Source organism: Thamnophis elegans, chromosome 1 (genome assembly GCF_009769535.1).
Source record: "Thamnophis elegans isolate rThaEle1 chromosome 1, rThaEle1.pri, whole genome shotgun sequence".
Taxonomy (NCBI): domain Eukaryota; kingdom Metazoa; phylum Chordata; class Lepidosauria; order Squamata; family Colubridae; genus Thamnophis; species Thamnophis elegans.
In genome coordinates this window covers 111,298,286-111,317,716 of record NC_045541.1, presented here as the reverse complement: position 1 = coordinate 111,317,716, position 19,431 = coordinate 111,298,286, and the positions used below count along the sequence as shown (strand labels likewise).

At 38.8% G+C, this 19,431-nt stretch overlaps 1 protein-coding gene across 1 annotated transcript; it reads right to left on the bottom strand.

Moving 5' to 3' along the window:
* Positions 1 to 82: 82 nt before the first annotated feature.
* PLEK2 (pleckstrin 2) lies at positions 83 to 14,192 on the bottom strand. The gene is made up of 9 exons (XM_032233429.1): positions 14,145 to 14,192; positions 11,270 to 11,434; positions 9,853 to 10,034; positions 8,636 to 8,709; positions 7,217 to 7,404; positions 6,461 to 6,562; positions 4,760 to 4,843; positions 1,877 to 1,955; positions 83 to 210 (listed from the first exon to the last, which is right to left on the bottom strand). Exons 1-9 carry the CDS (start codon positions 14,190 to 14,192, stop codon positions 83 to 85), a joined length of 1,050 nt encoding a protein of 349 aa, XP_032089320.1.
* Between the last annotated feature and the right edge of the window lie 5,239 nt (positions 14,193 to 19,431).

The window sequence follows — 19,431 nt, the reverse complement described above, 5'->3', positions numbered from 1 at the left end:
AACCAGCAATCTCAAAAAAAACCCAGTTCCTTTTTATGCCCCTGTATTAAATTGTCCCATAAATGCAACGTTGGTACATCTCCTATGTTAGTGGCTTGATTGCCTCAATCCAATTAGCTCTTTCCGCCTTGGAACTAGCCTGTATGTAGTAGTGAATGTCATTCTTTGTGATGATTTTGAAGAGGTTGCCCTGCACATTTCCTTTCACTCCTGCAAAAGAAAAGAAAGTCATTGAATAGGACATACGGACAGTCTTCAACTTACAACCATTCATTTAGTGAGCGTTCAAAGTTACAAAGGCACTGAAAAAGTGACTTATTAACATTTATAACATTGAAGAGCCGAGGTGGCGCAGTGGTTAGGGTGCAGTACTGCAGGCCACTTCAGCTGACTGTTATCTGCAGTTCGGTGGTTCAAATCTCACCGGCTCAAGGTTGACTCAGCCTTCCATCCTTCTGAGGTGGGTGAAATGAGGACCCGGATTGTTGTTGGGGGCGATATGCTGACTTTGTAAACCGCTTAGAGAAGGCTGAAAGCCCTATGAAGCGGTATATAAGTCTAACTGCTATTTTTCACACTTAGGACGATTGCAATACCCCCATGGTCATGTGATTAAAGTCCAGACATTTGGCAATATTTATGACGGTTGCAATGTTTGTAGTGTCCCAGGGTCATGTGATCATCATCTTTTGCAAACTTCTGGCAAGCAAAGTCAGTGGGGATGCCAGATTCACTTAACAAGTGTTAATAATTTAACATCTGCAGTAATTCACTTAACAACCATGCAAGAAGAGTCATAAAATGAGGCACAAGTAACTATCTCGCTTAGCGACAGAAACTTTGGATTCAATGGTGGTCATAAGTTGAGACTATCTGTAAAGAGAGCCAGTTCGGTGCAGTGGTTAAGGCTAGAAATTGGGAGACAATGAGTTCCAGTTCCTCCATGAGGCAAAAAGCCAACTGGGCAACCTTGCACCAGTCACTTTCTCTCAGTCCTAGGAAGGAGGCAGTGGCAAGCCACTTCTGAAAACCTTGTCAGGAAAACTGTGAGGACTTGTCCAGCCGGTTGCTGGGACTCAAAAACTTACTCAAAGGCACACACACGCACAAAAGACAAAGAGCTGCTGAAGTACCAGCAATCTCTCAGAGGGAGAATGTCAGAAGATGGTGCCATAGAAGACTCACTGAAGCTGCTTTTCCATTCTGCATTACATGTACTTTGCTTAAGTCATGCGTATATAAAATGCTTTCAAAAGTGAGACAAATGGGCCATGTGAGCAACTAAGCAATGCTGCTTACGTTTTTCATTTCTGCAGAGAAACCACAGCCATTTCTGCTGCTGTGATGGTCTTCCCCTAAGCTATCCTGGTGAAGTTGTGGTGTGTCCATGTGTGTGTGTCCCCCGTTTTCTCTTTTGGGCAGCTGCTTTTGCTACGGCTTTGAGAAGGGTGTGCTTTTGTTTGTGTATAATATGGCTAAAATGAGAGGGAGTTAGGGTGTGGAGCATCTGTATTTTAGGTAACCCCACTCCCACTTCTTTTAAGAACTGGCCCTAGCAGAAAATCCGATCCATTGGATGGGCTCTAGGAGCTTTTTATCACAAGCATTCCTTAGCAGAAATAGTTCTATGCTGGGTGATAAAAGGAGTTCCTGGCAAAATCCTGATTTCCATTTGCTCTCTTGTGTTTTGTGCTTGTCCTATATTGTGTAACACATGGTCTGGAAATGAGACAAGGGCAGAAGAAGGGGAGTGGGCGGGTAACATTGGCTGCTTCCAATGCCCCTGCAAGTAATGAACTCCAATCTTTATCAATGAACAAAAAAAGAAAGCTATCAAGATAACAGTAAAACTGCACCTTGCAAGGTAAAAACTTGCCTGTAGGGACTCCATTGTCTTCCAGTGCTGAAATAAGACAACCACGGAGAGAAAATCCCCCAACTGGTTTGTTATCTTCCTATAGGAGAAAAAAAAGTGGACCAATGTGAGTAAAGCAAATAATCAAAATGTTACATTCCAGAGGTGGGTTCCTACCAGTTCGTACCCATTCGGTAGAACCGGTTCGTCAAATCTACCGAACCGGTTAGAAGAGGTTCCACCAGTGGACCCGGAAAGCAGGCCACACCTACAGAAGAGCTTCCAAATTTTTTTGAAACCCACCACTGGCAAGGATCTTGTAACTTGACAGCTTTAAGACTTGCATGCTTCAATGTCAGAGTTTCTGAATAGCTACTTGGACCGACCTAAGTACTAATTCATAATTTCATATGCGGTCACATGGGCGGCAAGCCACTCCCATTTGATCACATGGGTGGCAAGCCACTCCCACAAAGGAGGCCACACCCACAGAGTAGGTTCCAACAATTTTTGAAACCCACCACTGTTACATTCCCTTCAACAAATTTGACATAAGCAGTTAAAGTTTTGCTTCAGTTTGCTTCTATTTAAGGAGATGCTCTACAGCAGGGGCGTCAAACTCCCGGCCCGCGGACTGGATGCATCACGCGCTGGCCACACCCATGCTCTGTTTAGCGAAGCAGGGGAAAGTTGTGATACGTCATGTGACACTGCCATGACGTGAGTTTGACACCTCTGTGATAAACCATGATAATGTTAGCATGTGGACACTGCCTTCTAAGCTCTGCCACATGTGATTCAGGACATCTTAACATAGTTGCCATTGTCAACTTGGCAGAAACTGAAACAGAAAAGTAGTGATCATGTTTTTCGTCTCAGATTTTAGTTTCAACAAGATGAGAATAGCAGCATCTTTATATTTGTGTGACACATTAAGCCTTAGGTATAATCTCCACAGTTGATTAAAGGGTTTCAACAACCTGGGGATTAAATGGCACTTTCACAAACACTTTACACTGCCTGAAGGCACTCCTATGCTGCCAACACTTCTATTTTTTTCAGTCCTTTAAAAAGCCGTCTGAAGACAGTCTGGACTTTACTTCTCTTCTGCTGACTCATAAGAACAAGTAGCAAAGAATCCCAGCCATGCCCTGAACCCTCACTATGGTTCTGGAGAAAGAGACATTCTTACCACCTATGCACAGGGAAATGTTAAAAATCTCTTAGGTTCCTCTCCCCAACCTACTCCAATCTTGATGTATTGTGTAACTATTTTGTCATATGCAAAATCTCAGAGTGGATTGGGGGGGGGGGTTGAGGCTATTTTGTTTAAAAGAGTGTTAGGGTCAGCTGATAGTTAGGAACTAGGAGTTGGGATAAGGTAAGACTTCCTACAAAAGGGTTTCTTCACAAACTTCAGAGAGTTGCAAAATTTAAAAGATGACTACAGGTAATGAGCATAACTGAGACAAGCAACTCTGTCATTAAGCAATGCGATCATTAAATGAGACATCGTGTTTTACTCTGGCTTCAAACATAGATGAGTTTGCCCAGATCTCGAGCATAAGCAGCATAGAATTACAGACTACAGGAAATGACTTGAGATCTAACCAACTCTGATAAACAGTTTATTTATTTAAAAACATATACAGTAACTGCCCATCTTATATCGAACTCTGGGTGGCTCCCACTCAGCAAAACCTTCCTAACACTTCTTCCTAACAAAATTATGGAATAACGTTGTAGAACTCTAAGCTGAGTAGCATTAAAAATCATTAGATTGCACAGAAATGAACAGGTTGACATTGAGAATAAAGGACAAAGAGGAATCAGTGTACTACAGGACATGGAGGCGATTTTACGAGGGGTTTGAAAAAAGGTATAAATAGAAAGAAAAAGGAACAAAACATGAAATAAGTATCTCAGATGACACATGATTAATATAAGGGGAGGGAAAATGAAAAAAAATATTAAAATGTAAAGATACAGGTGAAAAAATGATATGAATTGACATATGTTAAATAACAATTATAAAAATTTGAAAGGAAAAATAAAAATTTTTTTACAAAAAAATCATTTTATGTCAAATCTGACTATTTTTCTCCTGAACTGATTTTCATTCTCTAACTAGAGGAGAGAGAGAGGGGGGGAGGGAGGGAGGGAGGGAGGGAGGGAGAGAGAGAGAGAGAGAGAGAGAGAGAGAGAGAGAGAGAGAGAGAGAGAACAGGACTCCTATATGTATCGCATTTGCATGGGGGGAACCTTCAGCAATATGTATCTTGCTGAAATTCCATAATATAACTTGTCTCATCCCCAAACCCAATTGTGTTTTTTTCAATGACAGAAAGCAATAACCACAAGGTATATCTGTTCCCAAAGCAAATGAGTTATATTAGGCTACTTTTTATTTATTTTATTTTATTTTTATTTATTTATTTAGATTGTCACTCATGTACAAGATAACAGGAATAAGAATAAACAGGAATAAGAACACAGGAAATGGGTACAAATAAATGGGGACAGTAGGACAGGGACGTTAGGCATGCTGGTGCACTTTTGAACACCCCTACTGACCTTTTAAGAATGGGGTTGAAGCTGAAGTAGTCATTGACAGGTAGATTTAATTTAATACAGATTTAGATTTGTATTTAATTGGCACATCCATTTACAATTAATATGGAGACAAACTACAACACAGTGCAAACTACTCAACATGTACTCTAAGTATTATGGGCCATTTAGGATCCAGTGGAGATCTTAATGGATCTGCCCCCAGCCTTACTGAAATCCATTCAGAATTCATTCCTCCTACCCATCAGCAACAGTCTTAAGGCATTGGGGGGGGGGCATTCTCCAAAGGCACACATGCAGGGAGTTTCGAACATTGCAATGCCATTGTCTCACCTTTGTGGGGTCATAATAATGTAAGAAAGCAGGATCAGACCTCAGGACAAAGCGCCTGACTTTCCAGTTCTTCCTCTTGTGCCCCTGAAAGTTGGAAAATAAATTTAATTTTCTTTCTCCAAAACACGGATCTCTTGTAATTGTCAATAGTAGAGAAAGAATATGGCATTATCTGTTTACTCCCTTTTATCTTTGCAGAAGACAAGCTAATGGATAATTCAGGTAGTTCTCACTTAATAACCATTCGTTCAGAGACTGTTTGAAAGTTATGATGACACTCAACAAATGATACTTATGCCCGGACTCCAGAGTTACAGCTGTTGAAGAACTCTTGTGGTCATCGGATAAAAATTCAGGCGCTTGGCAACTTCCTCTTGAATTTGAAACCCCCATGATCAGTGGTGTGATTCAAATTTTTTTACTGTGGGCATGGCTTGGTGGGCGTGGTAGGGAAAGGATACTGTAAAATCTCCATTCTCTCCTCACACCTGGGGAAAGTTACTGCAAAATCCCTACTTCTTCCCAATCAGCTGGGATTCGGGAGGCAAAGAATAGATGGGGGCGGGGCCAGTCAGAGTTGGTATTTACCAGGTCTCCGAACTACTCAAAATTTCTGCTACTGGTTCTCCAGAACTGGTCAGAACCTGCTAAACATCACCTCTGCCCAGGATGCGCTTCAACAAGCCTCACCCACCTGATCTCCCCCCATTTTTTGCAGGTCCTTTTGCTCCTGCACTCCATGGTCCTTACCCTCCTGTCCCTAACTGATTTTCATCATCTTCTTACTTCTGCTGCTAATAAAACACACCTGGACTGGCTCTGTGAAACAGCTGCTGGCACTCAAGGCCACCTTCTTGAAGTTGTGTGTAGCACAAGTAATCTTGTGAGACCATTGAAGATGGTGAAGGTCAGTTAGGGGTGGTAGAGCACAGTTGATCTACTGATTTTATTATTACCAAAAAGCTGCCATAAATGAAATGGTTAGAAATATTTGATACATTGAAATATGTGAAGAAATACCATAATCCACCAAGTTGTTTGAATGATCCTAAATTTTTTGCCTACATTTTTTTTTGCCTAATTTTTTCAAGGGCCTTTGCATTCCCCAAATCAATGGCTGAATTTACAATAAGATTAGATTTTATTTAATTACATTTAACAAAAATAAATAAATATCATTAAATAAGATTGTTCTCCAGCATGTACTTAAATAATCTCCCCCTACCTGTCATATTACAAATTACAATTTGTAAATAAATGTTAGTGGCTTTTGAGGGCCATTCCCTAAGCTTTCAGAAGTTATGTGTGATCCTATTGCCTGCCTTCTGGTGTAGACTGTGCTGTGTAGAAATAACATTTTGCCATGCCAAAAATAAGACAATGATGCTTGCGTGTCACTTTCTGTATCAGACAGAAAGAAAAACTATGTGTTCATTAAGTCGCATATTGTGGTTAGAAGATTGCTTCTATTTATTCTCTATTTCTAACACTTCTTTTCAACAGAAACTTAGTGGGAAGAGTTTCAATTAGGTACAATCTAAATCTTGTTCATATGTTAATTTGTTAATTGTATATTAATTAAATTGTGAGGGTTTCCTATTAAAATGCCATTTTATTTCCGAAAGAGCTTTAGAAGATACCAATTAAATATTGCCTCATCCCCATCCCATGATTATCTTGAAATTCTAAAGTCATGGTTACCTGTTTTATCAAAAAGCCTTGCTTTAAAATTGTGCCACTCAGTTCAAGTATGTTAATATTGAGCTGTTCTTTAGTATTAATTTTTTTCTTATAGCTTTCAGCCTGCAATAAAAACAAAAGCATTGAACTATGTTACTAAAGAGTCAGTACAAGTTTTACAAATACTGATTTCATCCTTCAGCATGATTGATTTTCATTCATTTTTTCAAGCTTTAATCTCCAAGTTATTCTCCTTTTCCTCCACCTCCACCTCCTCCTCCTCCTCCTCAGCCATTTTAATTATTTTTTAATAATGGGAAATTAAAATGGAAGGCAAATCCAGAGCTGCCCATTGCAGACTACTTGGCTGTTGTTGCTATCTTTATCCAAAGTTAAGAAGATAGCTTATTAATATAAGATAGTGCCCACCAGGAACAATTTTGCAGTGCTTAGTTGTTACTCCTAAAGCACATCCTGACAAACAATCACAGTAACAAAAATGCACAATCCAAGGAGAGATTTCATCCTTGGGAGCTGTGTTCTCCAGGGTTATATTTACATCCAAATCTATGTAGGCCACACCTATGCAAAGTCCAATTAATATCATAGATGAACGCATTGAAAGTATTTAGAAAGTACAAGTCATTTATCAAGATTTTATCATTTGTTTGCCTGCTTTTTTTCTATTTGACTGTGCAAAGTAAATTGACACAGCTAACTTCTGAATCTCATCTGTATACAGGAGGAGATTAAACTTTCAGAGTTTGCATCACTTACAAATGCATACAAGGCAGTAGAGTCATCCAAAAATTGCTCAGTCAAATCTCCATTCCTTATGGCTTCAGTGCTGCGAACTCCCACAGGTTTAATAAAATTTTCATCCATCAGCACAGAGGCCAGTGTGACTGCTTCAAGCCGGGAAGCTGCAAAGCTACTGGAAATCAACCAATCCACCAGTATGGAGCCTGAAAGGAATAAATGGAGTTAATCAGACAAACAGTATCTACTGCCATCTGATCTCCAAGACAGGTAGAAGGGGAGACAGCAATACTATGTCCCTCTGATAAATTTTATACTGTATGTTGCTGCCAACATATATTTCCCAAGAAATGTCTAGTTTAAAAAAAATAGAGAAGAGCAGACACTCTTAAGATTAACTTCTGGGTCCAAAAATATCCATCAGTACTTTCACAGTTAAAATATGTTGCTCCCTTCTGTATTAATAGATTACATTTACATATTCTCCTTTAATTATAATTTTAATTCCTTCTAATTTCCTCTAGTGTCCAATTTTTAAAGTTTCATCATGTTTTTTGAAGAAAAAAAAAGAATTAAAAAACAAAAACATTTTTCCCATGGGAAGGATTCTTATCTCAAATTTATATGGACTCATAGTCGGTTTGTAATTTTCCAAAAGCAAAGTTTTGGAAAATGTCACCCTTTTTCTGTTTATTAAAAAAAAGTTGTTTTACAAAAAATAATCCTTAAACTCTATTCAAAATATCTTTTGCTAAGTATTGAAGCAAAATCACCCATTTTTTTCAAACTTTTCAATCCAAAAGTTCCTAATAGCTGAAAAGTTAACAAGGAATCTCTGAAAGTGATTAGAAAGGGATGCTGGTAAACTCAGTATCCTTCTGAAGAGGCTGATTCTGGTTTGACCAAGATGGCTGTTCTCTCATCTTCCAGAGCTCTAAACCCACTATTGTTTTGCAACCTACTCATGAGGAACAACTATATAGAATATGTATGTGCAATCTCAAGTCCACCATGTGTCCAGAGAAGAATTATGAAGAGGGGGGGTCTACTTGCTGGCTCTTCTTCCTGTCATGATTGTTGGCTCCACACTTAGTGGAGCTGTCTTCAGTTCTCCATTTTTCCCCACAGAAGTTCTTAGTGAGTTTTATAACTGATTAGTGAGATGAATCTGAATCTGTTTGATTTAATTTAGCACTCTAACCACTAACATGCTTGCTCTAGTAGCTTCATCTTCTAAAGCATATTTCCATGCAATTTCTGAAATGTGCCACCTGTTTTTTGTTTTTTTTTGCAAGCAATGGAATAAAAGAAATTGAAAATGCATTCTTTACTATTTTTCACACACTTGATAATTAAAACAGGTTCTGAAAATGTTTTCTGGTAGAAAATGTCTCTATGGAGGAGCATAATGAAGAATAAAGTTGATAACATATCTACCTGTAAAGCTTTCTTTATACAAACTGCCTTGTCTGATTCCGCTGCTGTTGTCATACATTTTGTCCACAATATGACTGGAGGAGAAAAAAATCAAGAGAGAGTCAGTGAGAAACAAACAAAAGAACCAGTTTTGTGAATTTATCCACATTCCACAGTTTTCAGCCATAGCATGCTTGCAATCAAAAAATACTCAGAACGTGTTGGGAATCCAGTGCTGCTTACATGCAAGTCGAATTAATCCATTTCTCTCAAGGGATGGCCATCCTCTATGGCCAGTAACCATGATCTCTGCTTTATTACATTGTGTTACAAAATGTTATGATGTAGTATGGAAGACTAGGATGTATTCATAGATGAGTTCCAGAGGAACTGCATCAGGAAATTTTGAGTGTATGTACAGGAAATTTTGTATACATGCAAAGAGGAGGCTGTAAACCTATTGTTGTGGCCCTCCAGCGCCCAGCAGAGTTGGTAGCAGATTCGGACAGTGAGGAAGTTGGGGAGGAACACGGGCCAGACTTGGAGTCTGGGAAAAGCTCTGACTTGTGCTCTGCATCAGAGGCAAAGATACGGCCAGGGCCGTCTGACAGTTATCAGCTACCTTCGTAGTCAGATATCAGTGAGGCAGATGAATAGCTGGAGCCTGTTCCCAGTGTGTGCATGCACAGAGTTGCTGGACAAACAGAACAGCTAAGGAACAAGGGTCAACTTGGGAGTAAGGCCACAAGTGGATGGTGAATGGCCCCTCCCACAGTGAATAAAAGAGGAGTGAAAGGAGAGAGGTGTTTGCAGGAGACAGTTAGTTCATTCCTGCATTCTTGCCAAGTATTGCAGCGTCTGAAAGATATCGGCCTGGCCACTCTCCAAGCCTGATAAAGATAGGTAATTGTGAACTTTCTTCAAAGACTGTGGGAGAGGAAAGACTTTGCTGGTGAGGAATTCACTGTAAATTAAATAAAAGGGTTTATTGGAGCAATGACTCGGCTTCATGCTGCTGGGGAAGCCTATGTCAGAACACCTATAACCTTTCAGATGTAGATGAGCTACAATATCAAGTATCCCTTGCCACTGGCTTGGAAGCCTAGGGTTCCGGAGATCTTTGGCTCAGTAACAAGAACTATCGCCTTCTCATTCCTAACATACAGAAACCATCCTTGCTGTTTTCAGTTCAAACCAGCAGCATGCAAAAACAAATTGAGAACATATTTACCACGTACTTCAAACTGATATTTGTAGGAAGTTTGAAGGAGTTTCTCATGAGATGAAGTTGCTGAACTTGCACTGGATTGCCAGCATGAATAGCACCCGTGATATCCAAAGCCCAAATGTCACGCTCTTCTCGAGAGCAACAGTCAAGGAAATAGTCTGTGTTGGTTTTTGTCCTTAGCTTAATAACTAACTGCAAAAGAACACCATAAGAAGCAGGGTTTATAGGAATAGCCATAAAAGAAAAGGGCCTTACAGCACACATCTACATATTTGACCCCAACCGAGAGTTATGTTTTATTGCTAAAAAAAGACATTCCCCCATTAAATAAATTAGCCAAATGAGCAAGAGAGAGTTAATGATGATGATGATGATGATGATGATGATAACAACAACAATAACAACAATAGTAACAACGATAATAATAATAAACATATGGGATCTCATGCATTTAAAGATCAGTAGGATAAAAAGCTCATCAGATTTGAAGAACATCATTAGGTTAACATACAAATTTCAGTATAGCATTCAATTGAATCTGAATGAGAAAATTATTTCAATGGTTCTTTCCCTGTTCCTGATTTTCAGCCTTGAAAACAATTCCCTGCTAAACTGTTGAAAATGTATCAGGTTGTCTACCTTTAATCTTCCATTTTACTAATCAGAAAATGCAACCCTACATTACCCAACAGATCTGCAATATGCAGGGAAGCAACACAACAAGTCTAAACTAATAGAGAACAAGTAGATTTTTGCAGCTTGGGGGACAATTGTATATTAAAATTGCATTAGGTTATTGGTTAGATTAGATCAGTTAGATTAAGCCAGCAAATACGATCACCTGAATTAGTGTAAGAACCTGATTAACTATGTCTAATGACTAAAGAGTGATTGGTTACATTGACTGGATTCACTAGGTTAGAATGATACAATTATAGAATTAGAAGTGCTCGTTGGGGAAATCCCAGTTAAAGCATTGCAGAGAGACAGATTCTGGCCTCTGCTTCACCACATCCAGTAAAAGAGTTCAATGTTGTTATGAGTAACTGGTTTCCCAGTTGTACTATTCCAACATTTTCCAACATTGCCCATTCTCCACTTTTTTTCCTGCCATAATATCATTTTGGAAAGAAAGCATTCCTCTTTGAAAAGAAAGCAGCTTTCTCAGAATATTATGCCAAGTCATTCCCAAAACCTAGGTCAGGGATGTCAAACTCGCAGTGTCATGGCGACGTCACATGACATATCATGATTCCCCCCCTTTGCTAAACCGGCCATGGCTGTGACCAGTGCATTATGCATCTGGGCTGCAGGCCGTGAGTTTGAAAACCCTGACCTAGATTGTTTTATTCCCTAATTGCTTTGTCTCATTTTAAAGTCAACTCAGTAGTAAGAGAACCAAGCAAAGAATCCAACATGGAACTTACCGGCCTATTCTCATAATCCAAACACGGGCACGTAATTGTACAGCCATCCAGAAAAATCTTTCCTTTGGGAGAAGACTCCTGCTTTCCTCCCACCACTTTATAATAGAGCAGCCTGTCCTGGAGAAGAACAAACCACCTTGCTTTCCAATTGGGGACAACGTGACCCTGCAAACAATAAAAAGAAAGAAAAAATAGTGGTTTCTGAAGCTGCTCAAAAGCAGCTCTACCTGCTACACTAATTACACAAAGCAACACGTTTATTCCAACTCATAAATTATTGCATTAATACATTTCTGATTGACAGAACTTTGAACAAAATCCTAGAGGCTGTTACACTTATTTAAGTTTTTTCCATTATGCTTCTATTAAAATAACCCAAGGGTTATTTTAATAAGATCTATATTTTAGAGCAGAACACAGATTCATAAAAGTAATTACAATGTTCATTAAAACCATAGAATAAATATAACCAATATTGCCCCACTCACATTTACAACCCATACAGCTATTTTTTTTTTAAATGCCTTCAAGTCTAGTCTTGTTTCCAGGTTACTGTCTCCACAAGCCCCTGCAGTTTTCTTGGCAACTGCATTTTTTAAAGGAATGATTTGATATTTCTTTCTACCTACAGCTTAGAGTGTCTGACTCAAAGACAACCAGTTGGCTTCCTGTCTACAACGAGTCTAGAACTTACGGGCTCCCATTTTTCAATCTTGCACCTTTAACCGCGATGTCTCTCTACTGTTACAGATGATACTATATTATAATAAAAACTAAAAGATTTTGAATAATAGAGGTATTTCATTCTGAAAGAAAAAAAGCAACCAGCCCATATTTACTGAAAATTAGGTAGAGTTGTGTTTAATCTGTTAAAAAGACTTTCAGATAAAATGTGAAATTGATAGTGAAATGGCCCTGCCCTCTTCATGGAATTTTACTAACAGTCCAGAAGGTAATATAATTTGTGGTATTAGCCTACATTTCCTCATTGGTTTTCAAACTGCAACTGGACAAAAATCCGAAACTCTCCCCTTGTGAAAAGTGTATTACATCTTCTTTCTCCTAACAAATCTGGACACCAATAAGACTGGGTGTTTTCCTTTCTCTATTCCTTGCTGTGTACTTCTTTCAGAACTTATAGGGAAGTGCTGAAGATGGGAGAGAAAGGAATGGCTTTGGAAGCAGAAATGGAAAGGTGAACCAGGTGAGAAAGGAGTGGTGCCTTCAGACCCTCATCCACCACTATCAGGAACAGCTCCTCCCACTGTATTTTAGACATGCATTTTCCTGTATATACCTGTCGAAAAATTGCACTTTTGTCCCGGTACATGTGCTGCATTATATAACTACCCTTCCTCATTCATAAGACTGCTGATAGAATTGTCATACCTTTTCTCTCTTTTTCTTTTACAAGTGATATCTATTTAAGGAAAAGAAAGCATGGCTTTCTGAGGTCCGTTTGATTGGTAGGAATAGAAGCTCTCTGGCTCAAAGCCCTTTTAATTCTCAGTGGATGATATATGGATGATAATTCTCACTGGATGAACCATGTAGCAGTGGGAAAAGCCAGCATTGTTTATGAATGGATCACAGTGTTTTTTGGACTTTCCATAAAGCTCTGAGAAATCATTAAATTCTTACAATATATTGCCATAGGTGATTTCAGAGAAGGCGTCTATTGTACAATCATTCTGTCTAGCTGACAGAATTTTATTCTGAGATGGAAGGTGTTAAAGCACAGATCATCCTTCAGATGTAATCTTTTCCTTTTCCCCCCTTTTCTCAAAAAGCTGCTATGGACAAAAAAATGCCATAACTCTTCAGTGCTTCTCATTTGGTAGCGTTAGGCACTATTTGCATGGCTCAGAATGTAGGAATCTAAAACATTAGGCTGTTACAGTGGAAAACTGTTTTTATGACAGAAATTGTGACAAAATGTCATAAAAAGCCACGATTGAAAGTACCTCTCAGGAGATTCAATTGCAGGTCTCAAAGTGACGGGGGGGGGGGGGGGGGGGAAGGGATGAGAGTTTAAGTGAAGAGCTGCTGACTTCGCATATATCAAACATTTTTAGGTTAATTCAAAAGATCTCAACAAACACAATGCACTTTTAATACATTCCAATTGTTAACTGATTAGGTGCTTGTGATCTCTCTCTCATGTAATCTTCATTTGCATAACCAACCTGTCCTTCCCTCTCCAACTCATTCCATCATTCTAATTGAAATCTTATATCAGTTTAGTTGCACTTTGCATTTGTTGAAGTGAGCTGACAAAAGTTTGCCTTTTATAAAAAGGGTTAGTTGGAAAACATGTTACCACACTCTTTCTGAATTTTTGCTACCAAAGATCAACACAGCTGTCCTCCTACCACACCTACTGTAAAGGTGGAAATATGTGTGCTGAGCCTCAAACTGCTCATCAAAATACTTGCTACATCATGCCCATTGGTGGTGCTCATTGGAAATTCCAAAGAAAAATGTTACATTTCTGAAAATGTAAAAGTCAACTGCACATCACTTACAATGGATCTACAATAATTCAAAAGCTGCAAGCCAAGGGCCCATCTAGGGGCTGCCTAAGAACATGAATTGGAAAAAGGAGGCAAGGCTACAAATGAAATTAGAACTACGAAAGAAAAGGAAGAGAGATCAATTTTGTAAGACATGTTATCCCAGTTCCATTCCTTCATCCTTGCCTATGACCACGGGAGAGCGTCCAGGATCATTTTGTTATTTCTAAGATTTATAACTTTTTTTCCTAGTCAGTTGAAGATTACTACTCGTAATCATTTAAACAATCATAAATAATCTTATTTAAACAAGGTGTTATAATTAAGCCTCCGAGTTAGAGATCAGGGGGAGGAAGTCTTACCTTTTTAACTAGAAAGCCCTCTTTCAGGATCCCCCTCCCTGCTTCCATGGTGGGCAAGAGAAGAAAGCGCCTGTTGAGAACCTTGCAGACAGCTGCAAACCGGTTCTTCTGAAAGTGAGGTTTTAAGAGGCAGGCTGACTTTCTTCAGCCCCACTCCAGAGTGACGCCTGGTCCCCTCCCTGCTCAAGGTAAAGAAAGCAAACACTGAGCTGGCAATGAGAGAACACCTGTCCTTATGGTGAACAAGGTCGCTCCTATTTACAGTTGTAAAGGCTCAAACCGATGAGTGCCTCAGGTAAGATGAATCAGCCATCTGATTACACATCACGGGAAGACATTCCTGTAGTACGTGGAAGCCAAGAATTTACCGCGGGCCACAACGTTTTGCTTGCTGGGAGTTTCCAAGGTTTGATATACAGTAAAATGCCCTGATTGTTAGTGTATTGCATATACTTCTGAGTCGGTGGGATGTGGGCAGCAGTATGTTAGTTTAGAAAATAGTTTCTAGAATAACAATCCTGGTTTGTGCGGAGTAGCCTGAACAACATGCTTGGGATAAAACTAACCTTTGGTTGAGGTGTTGTAGCAAAATTTGGCCAAAATTGATTGCACTGTTTTAATGTAGGAATGTAATGTAGGAATGTAGTGTAGGAAGTTAGTACCCACTCCGCTCCTAGAAGAATGAAACATCCTAGGAAATATTTAAAAGGCAGAATATTATATTTCCCTAGATAAGAAATGGAGAAACATGTTTTTAGGCAGGAAACAGACTCTCTTAATAGCCTCCACCTTTGTCAATGGGCCATTAAAATGCCTGAACCAGCTATTATGCTATTCTACATAACAAAGATCTCCCCTTTAGTGCTAGGGTGATGGGATTAAGGCATGATAGTATTAGCCCTTTACCCCTCTCACCACAGGGCACCTGGGAACACAACCAAGCTTGGGACTCAAAAGACACACAGGCTACAAAGTTAGCTAAGACCCCACCCCCCATCCCTGGGAGTATGACAACCAATCAGAAGACATTTCTTACACAGGAACAGGAAACAGAGTGGTGGGGATGAACACAGAGTATAAAAAACTCAGAAACTCTCAGCAAGCTCCTTCGCTTCTTTTTCTTCACTCAACATCTTCGAAGCATGTGATCCCCCTTTTCGCTAGGACCTCAAGCCATGTGGTCCTGTCCACCATTAAAACCATCATTCCAAGCAGCTTCCATGTGTCTTTTCTCCTGAACCCAGAAGGACATTTCTTCCAACAATAGAAAATGTTACAAATGGTTTGGTTGGTCACTAAATCCACACTTTCTCTGTCTTACTAAAATATTATGTTAAAGCCTTGATCAAAACCAATCAATTGGTTTTGATCAAGATCAATTTCTATGGTCTGGGGATGAATATGGAATATAAAAGGAATGCATGATAAAGAGCAAGAATTGGCAGATGACATGGAAGAAAGAAAAATATGTTATGTATCTGTGCAGTTAAGAAAAAAGAAGGATGTTATAAATCTTAGTAAAGGTGTCCTAATGTTGTGGAATACAAATGATGAATATGTGCAGGAAAGTGGAGGTATAGATTTAATTATGAGTGAAATGACTAGAATGAATGTCAGAAAGGAGAAGAATTGATGTCATCTAAATCAGGGGTCTCCAACCTTGGCAACATTAAGTCTGGTTGACTTTAATTCCCAGAATTCTGGGAGTTGAAGTCCGCCAGGCTTAAAGTTGCGAAGATTGGAGACACCTGATCTAAGTTGTTGTTGGGCTGTAGGAATGTAGAAACTTCTAAGTTGGTGTTAGTTGTGTATTACCTCCAGTGAAGGATAATAATGAAAGAATCAGAAATGTTTTGGAAAAAAAACCCAATGCAACATTTTGAATGAATGCAATTCAGGGGAAAAATATTTTGCTAGGCATTTCGAATGTATGAGTGGAAAGGAGATGAGACAGTACAGAAAAATTTATTGGGAGATTTGGAAACATAAGTAAGAGAACAATAAGTATCTGTTAGAAAAATATCTGTTTATTCCAAATACTTGGAATCATGGAATTATAGGGTGGTTGGAAGGGACCTTGGTTTAAGTGTGTTTCTTTATATGTAAACATGATAGAATAATTAATATAAACCTGAAAACATTATTTGATTATTAGGAATGGTTGAGGTAATTAACGAAACACAGTAAATTAATGAAAAGTTGTAAATAAAAGACAATTTTTTGCAAGCGTAAACAGTGGATTTTGGGGAATGTATGAACAAATATTAGAAGATAGATCAAATTTTTATTATAATGAATAGAAAACAGACATATGGAAAGAGGATGTGGAAGCTTCTTGGAAAAAGGTAACAAGAATTATGTTACATAATATTACAGAAGTACAGTATGCGTATTTGATTAATGGGAAGTGTGAAAAAGATGTTTTTACATGATGAAGTGAAAGAAGCTGTGGTTTAAAAAATGTATATAAGATGTATGCACAAATGCTGCAAATGAAGATGAGACAACAATATATATTTTTAAGAAATGCTTTAAGTGCTTGGTAGTAAGGATGTCTTGGTTGGAAATACATTTATACTTTTTTGTGCACATTATACCATGTTATTGGTAGAAAATCCAAATTATTTGCAATGAGACTTAAATTGTATAATGTAGTGAGATATATGGCTCTAAAAATTAACATATCAAAGTTTAATTTAGCTCTGTGCCATGGAGAAAATAGAATGAATGATTGCAATAATAGAGACTGTGGTATACTGCAGTTTGGTGTAGACTGCATACTGGGAGTTCATTAGTTCTACTTTCACTTTAGCCACAAAGCCAGCTGGGTAAGGCCAGTCACTCTCTGTCACCCCCAGGAAGGAGGTAATGGCAAATCTGCTTCTGAAAACTTGCTGCGAGAACTGAGTAGTCTTGTTTGGACAATTGCGAGGAGTTAAGGCACCAAAACAACAACAATAAATAAAAAGAAAGAAGTCCTATTTATATTATAGCCAGACATTTTAATCCAGATTTAAAATTAAAATATATACAAGAGATCTTTAAGGCAAACATGACATAACCTTGGAACAAATAGTAATTGGGTATTTCCAAAATTTCGATTTGCTACCGGTATTTTGTTTCCAGAATAGGAGACATTTATGAGGCTGAATGCTTCCTTCTGTGTCTGATAATGGGTAAATAATCATAACACCACCACCCCCGCCCCTGAAAAGGATAAAGATAGCATAAATTAAATAAGAAATGCTTCAAATGTTCTCTTTCTGGCAATAGATAACCAGATGTTTCCAAGACATCTACGGACTCTCAAAGGAAAGTGCATCTGAGCAATAAGGACAACATGATTGGACATATATGTAGTCCTTGACTTATACCCATTCATTCAAGAACTGTTCAAAGTTAAAATGCCCTGAACAAATGGTAGATATGACTAGTTCTCAGGCTTTTGACTGTCCCAGGACCCCTACAGTCAAGTGATTACAATCTGGGTGCTTGGTAACTGGTTTGAATTTATGACTAAATGCAGCACCTCATAACCATGTGACCTACATTTGTGACCTCCTTGTGGCTTCCTCAGAAATTTAGTGGGTTAGCTGAGGATAAGTCTCCCTGAACCAATCCCCCAACCCCTCTGCATTCACACCAAGCTGGCCACTTAAGTACTCCCATGCACCCTTCCCAAGTAGTCTTGCTGCACCTCCCTTCGGGATTGGGCTGCATATAAATGTGGTTAATAATTATAATAATAATTTTACTCTTGTGTACCCTCACACACCCTCTTTGACCCAGTCATGTGGTTATGAGGTGCTGCACCTTCCTTGCACATTCTTCCCCATCCAGCAGCAGCTGCCACTTACTGCTTGCCTGTGTGCAAGCCATCTGGGACTTGCCAGCTTCCCCCAACCAAGTCAGTGGTAGCATGAAGTTGCCTTACTTGTCAACCATGAGATTTTATTAATGAAGGCAATCAGTTCAGCAGGGAACTGCCATTTTGCTAAGTTGTGGAAATTTCGGTTCCAACTGCCACTGTAAATTGAGCATTACTTGTACACTTGCTCAACTTATCTTTGTAGGGGAATAAAACCATTTGTACTTGGGCCTACGTCTAGTTAAGAATGTATAATAATGTGCTGTACTTAACTTTCCAGAATAATAAGGCTACATTAACCTATAAATTTATATGAGTATTACTGTTAAGTAGATCCATGCACATTTGTTAAAAGTCAAGCCAAACCAAGATGTATAAATTGTTTTTTATTGACCTTTCTGTGAAGATCTCCACATGCAGGCAGTATCTCTGACAAGAAGTATAGGCAGTTTCCCTTTGTCATTCCCATAAGTCCTAAAAATTGCTCCAAAATATATGCAACCCTTTTCTATGGAAAACTTTAAGAACAGTGATGAAGCATTTTACACTCCTGTTTGGGTGGAAATTGATGCTTCTTATAGCAATTGTATCCTACCTTGAGACTGTAGTGAGTGACTCTATACTCTAGTCTAGAATGTTACAGGTATGGTGAAAGCTTTAAGGTTAAGGCAGAGGTAGTCAACCTTTTTATACCTACCGCCCACTTTTGTATCTTTGTTAGTAGTAAAATTTTCTAACCGCCAACCGGTTCCACAGTAATGGTAATTTTATGAAAATCTAATGAAAAATTTTAAATAATGCTATGAGTTTTTTTTAAGTCAATTAAATTAAAAAAAAGGAAAGTGCTTCAGTATCGGACAAAACCCCTACCGCCCACCATGAAAGCTGGAACGCCCACTAGTGGGCGATAGGGACCAGGTTGACTACCACTGGGTTAAGGTATCAGTGATACTTTTCCCTATTGTGAGATTTTCATGTTTTCTAGGGAAATACTTTTATGGTCAAAGCAAGATTTCAAAAAAAGAAAAAAGCATCCTGGAGATAAGAAAGTAGGAAGGAAACAATTGTTATTCTCACATATCTCCTGATTACTGTGCTTGCTAATAGTACGAGTCACAGACGATGTAGCATTAGTCACTAAATCAGCAAAATGTCAGGAAATCTTTGCAGACATAGTATTATTATGGAGTGGGTGGGGGACTTTATGACTGAGTTTTACAATACACTCCAATAGCTTTCTTCCTATTTTACATGAGTCAGCCCTATGTAAATATTATGTATCTAATATGTATTTATTTTTTAGGTCAGGCTAGAGGTGGTCTAGCTCCTGTATTCTTGGAGGCTCTCTGATCCAGGCATTCAAGTCTATTTACTGAACCGTTCATTGATGGCGAAAGTGTATCTAGCCAGATATACCAG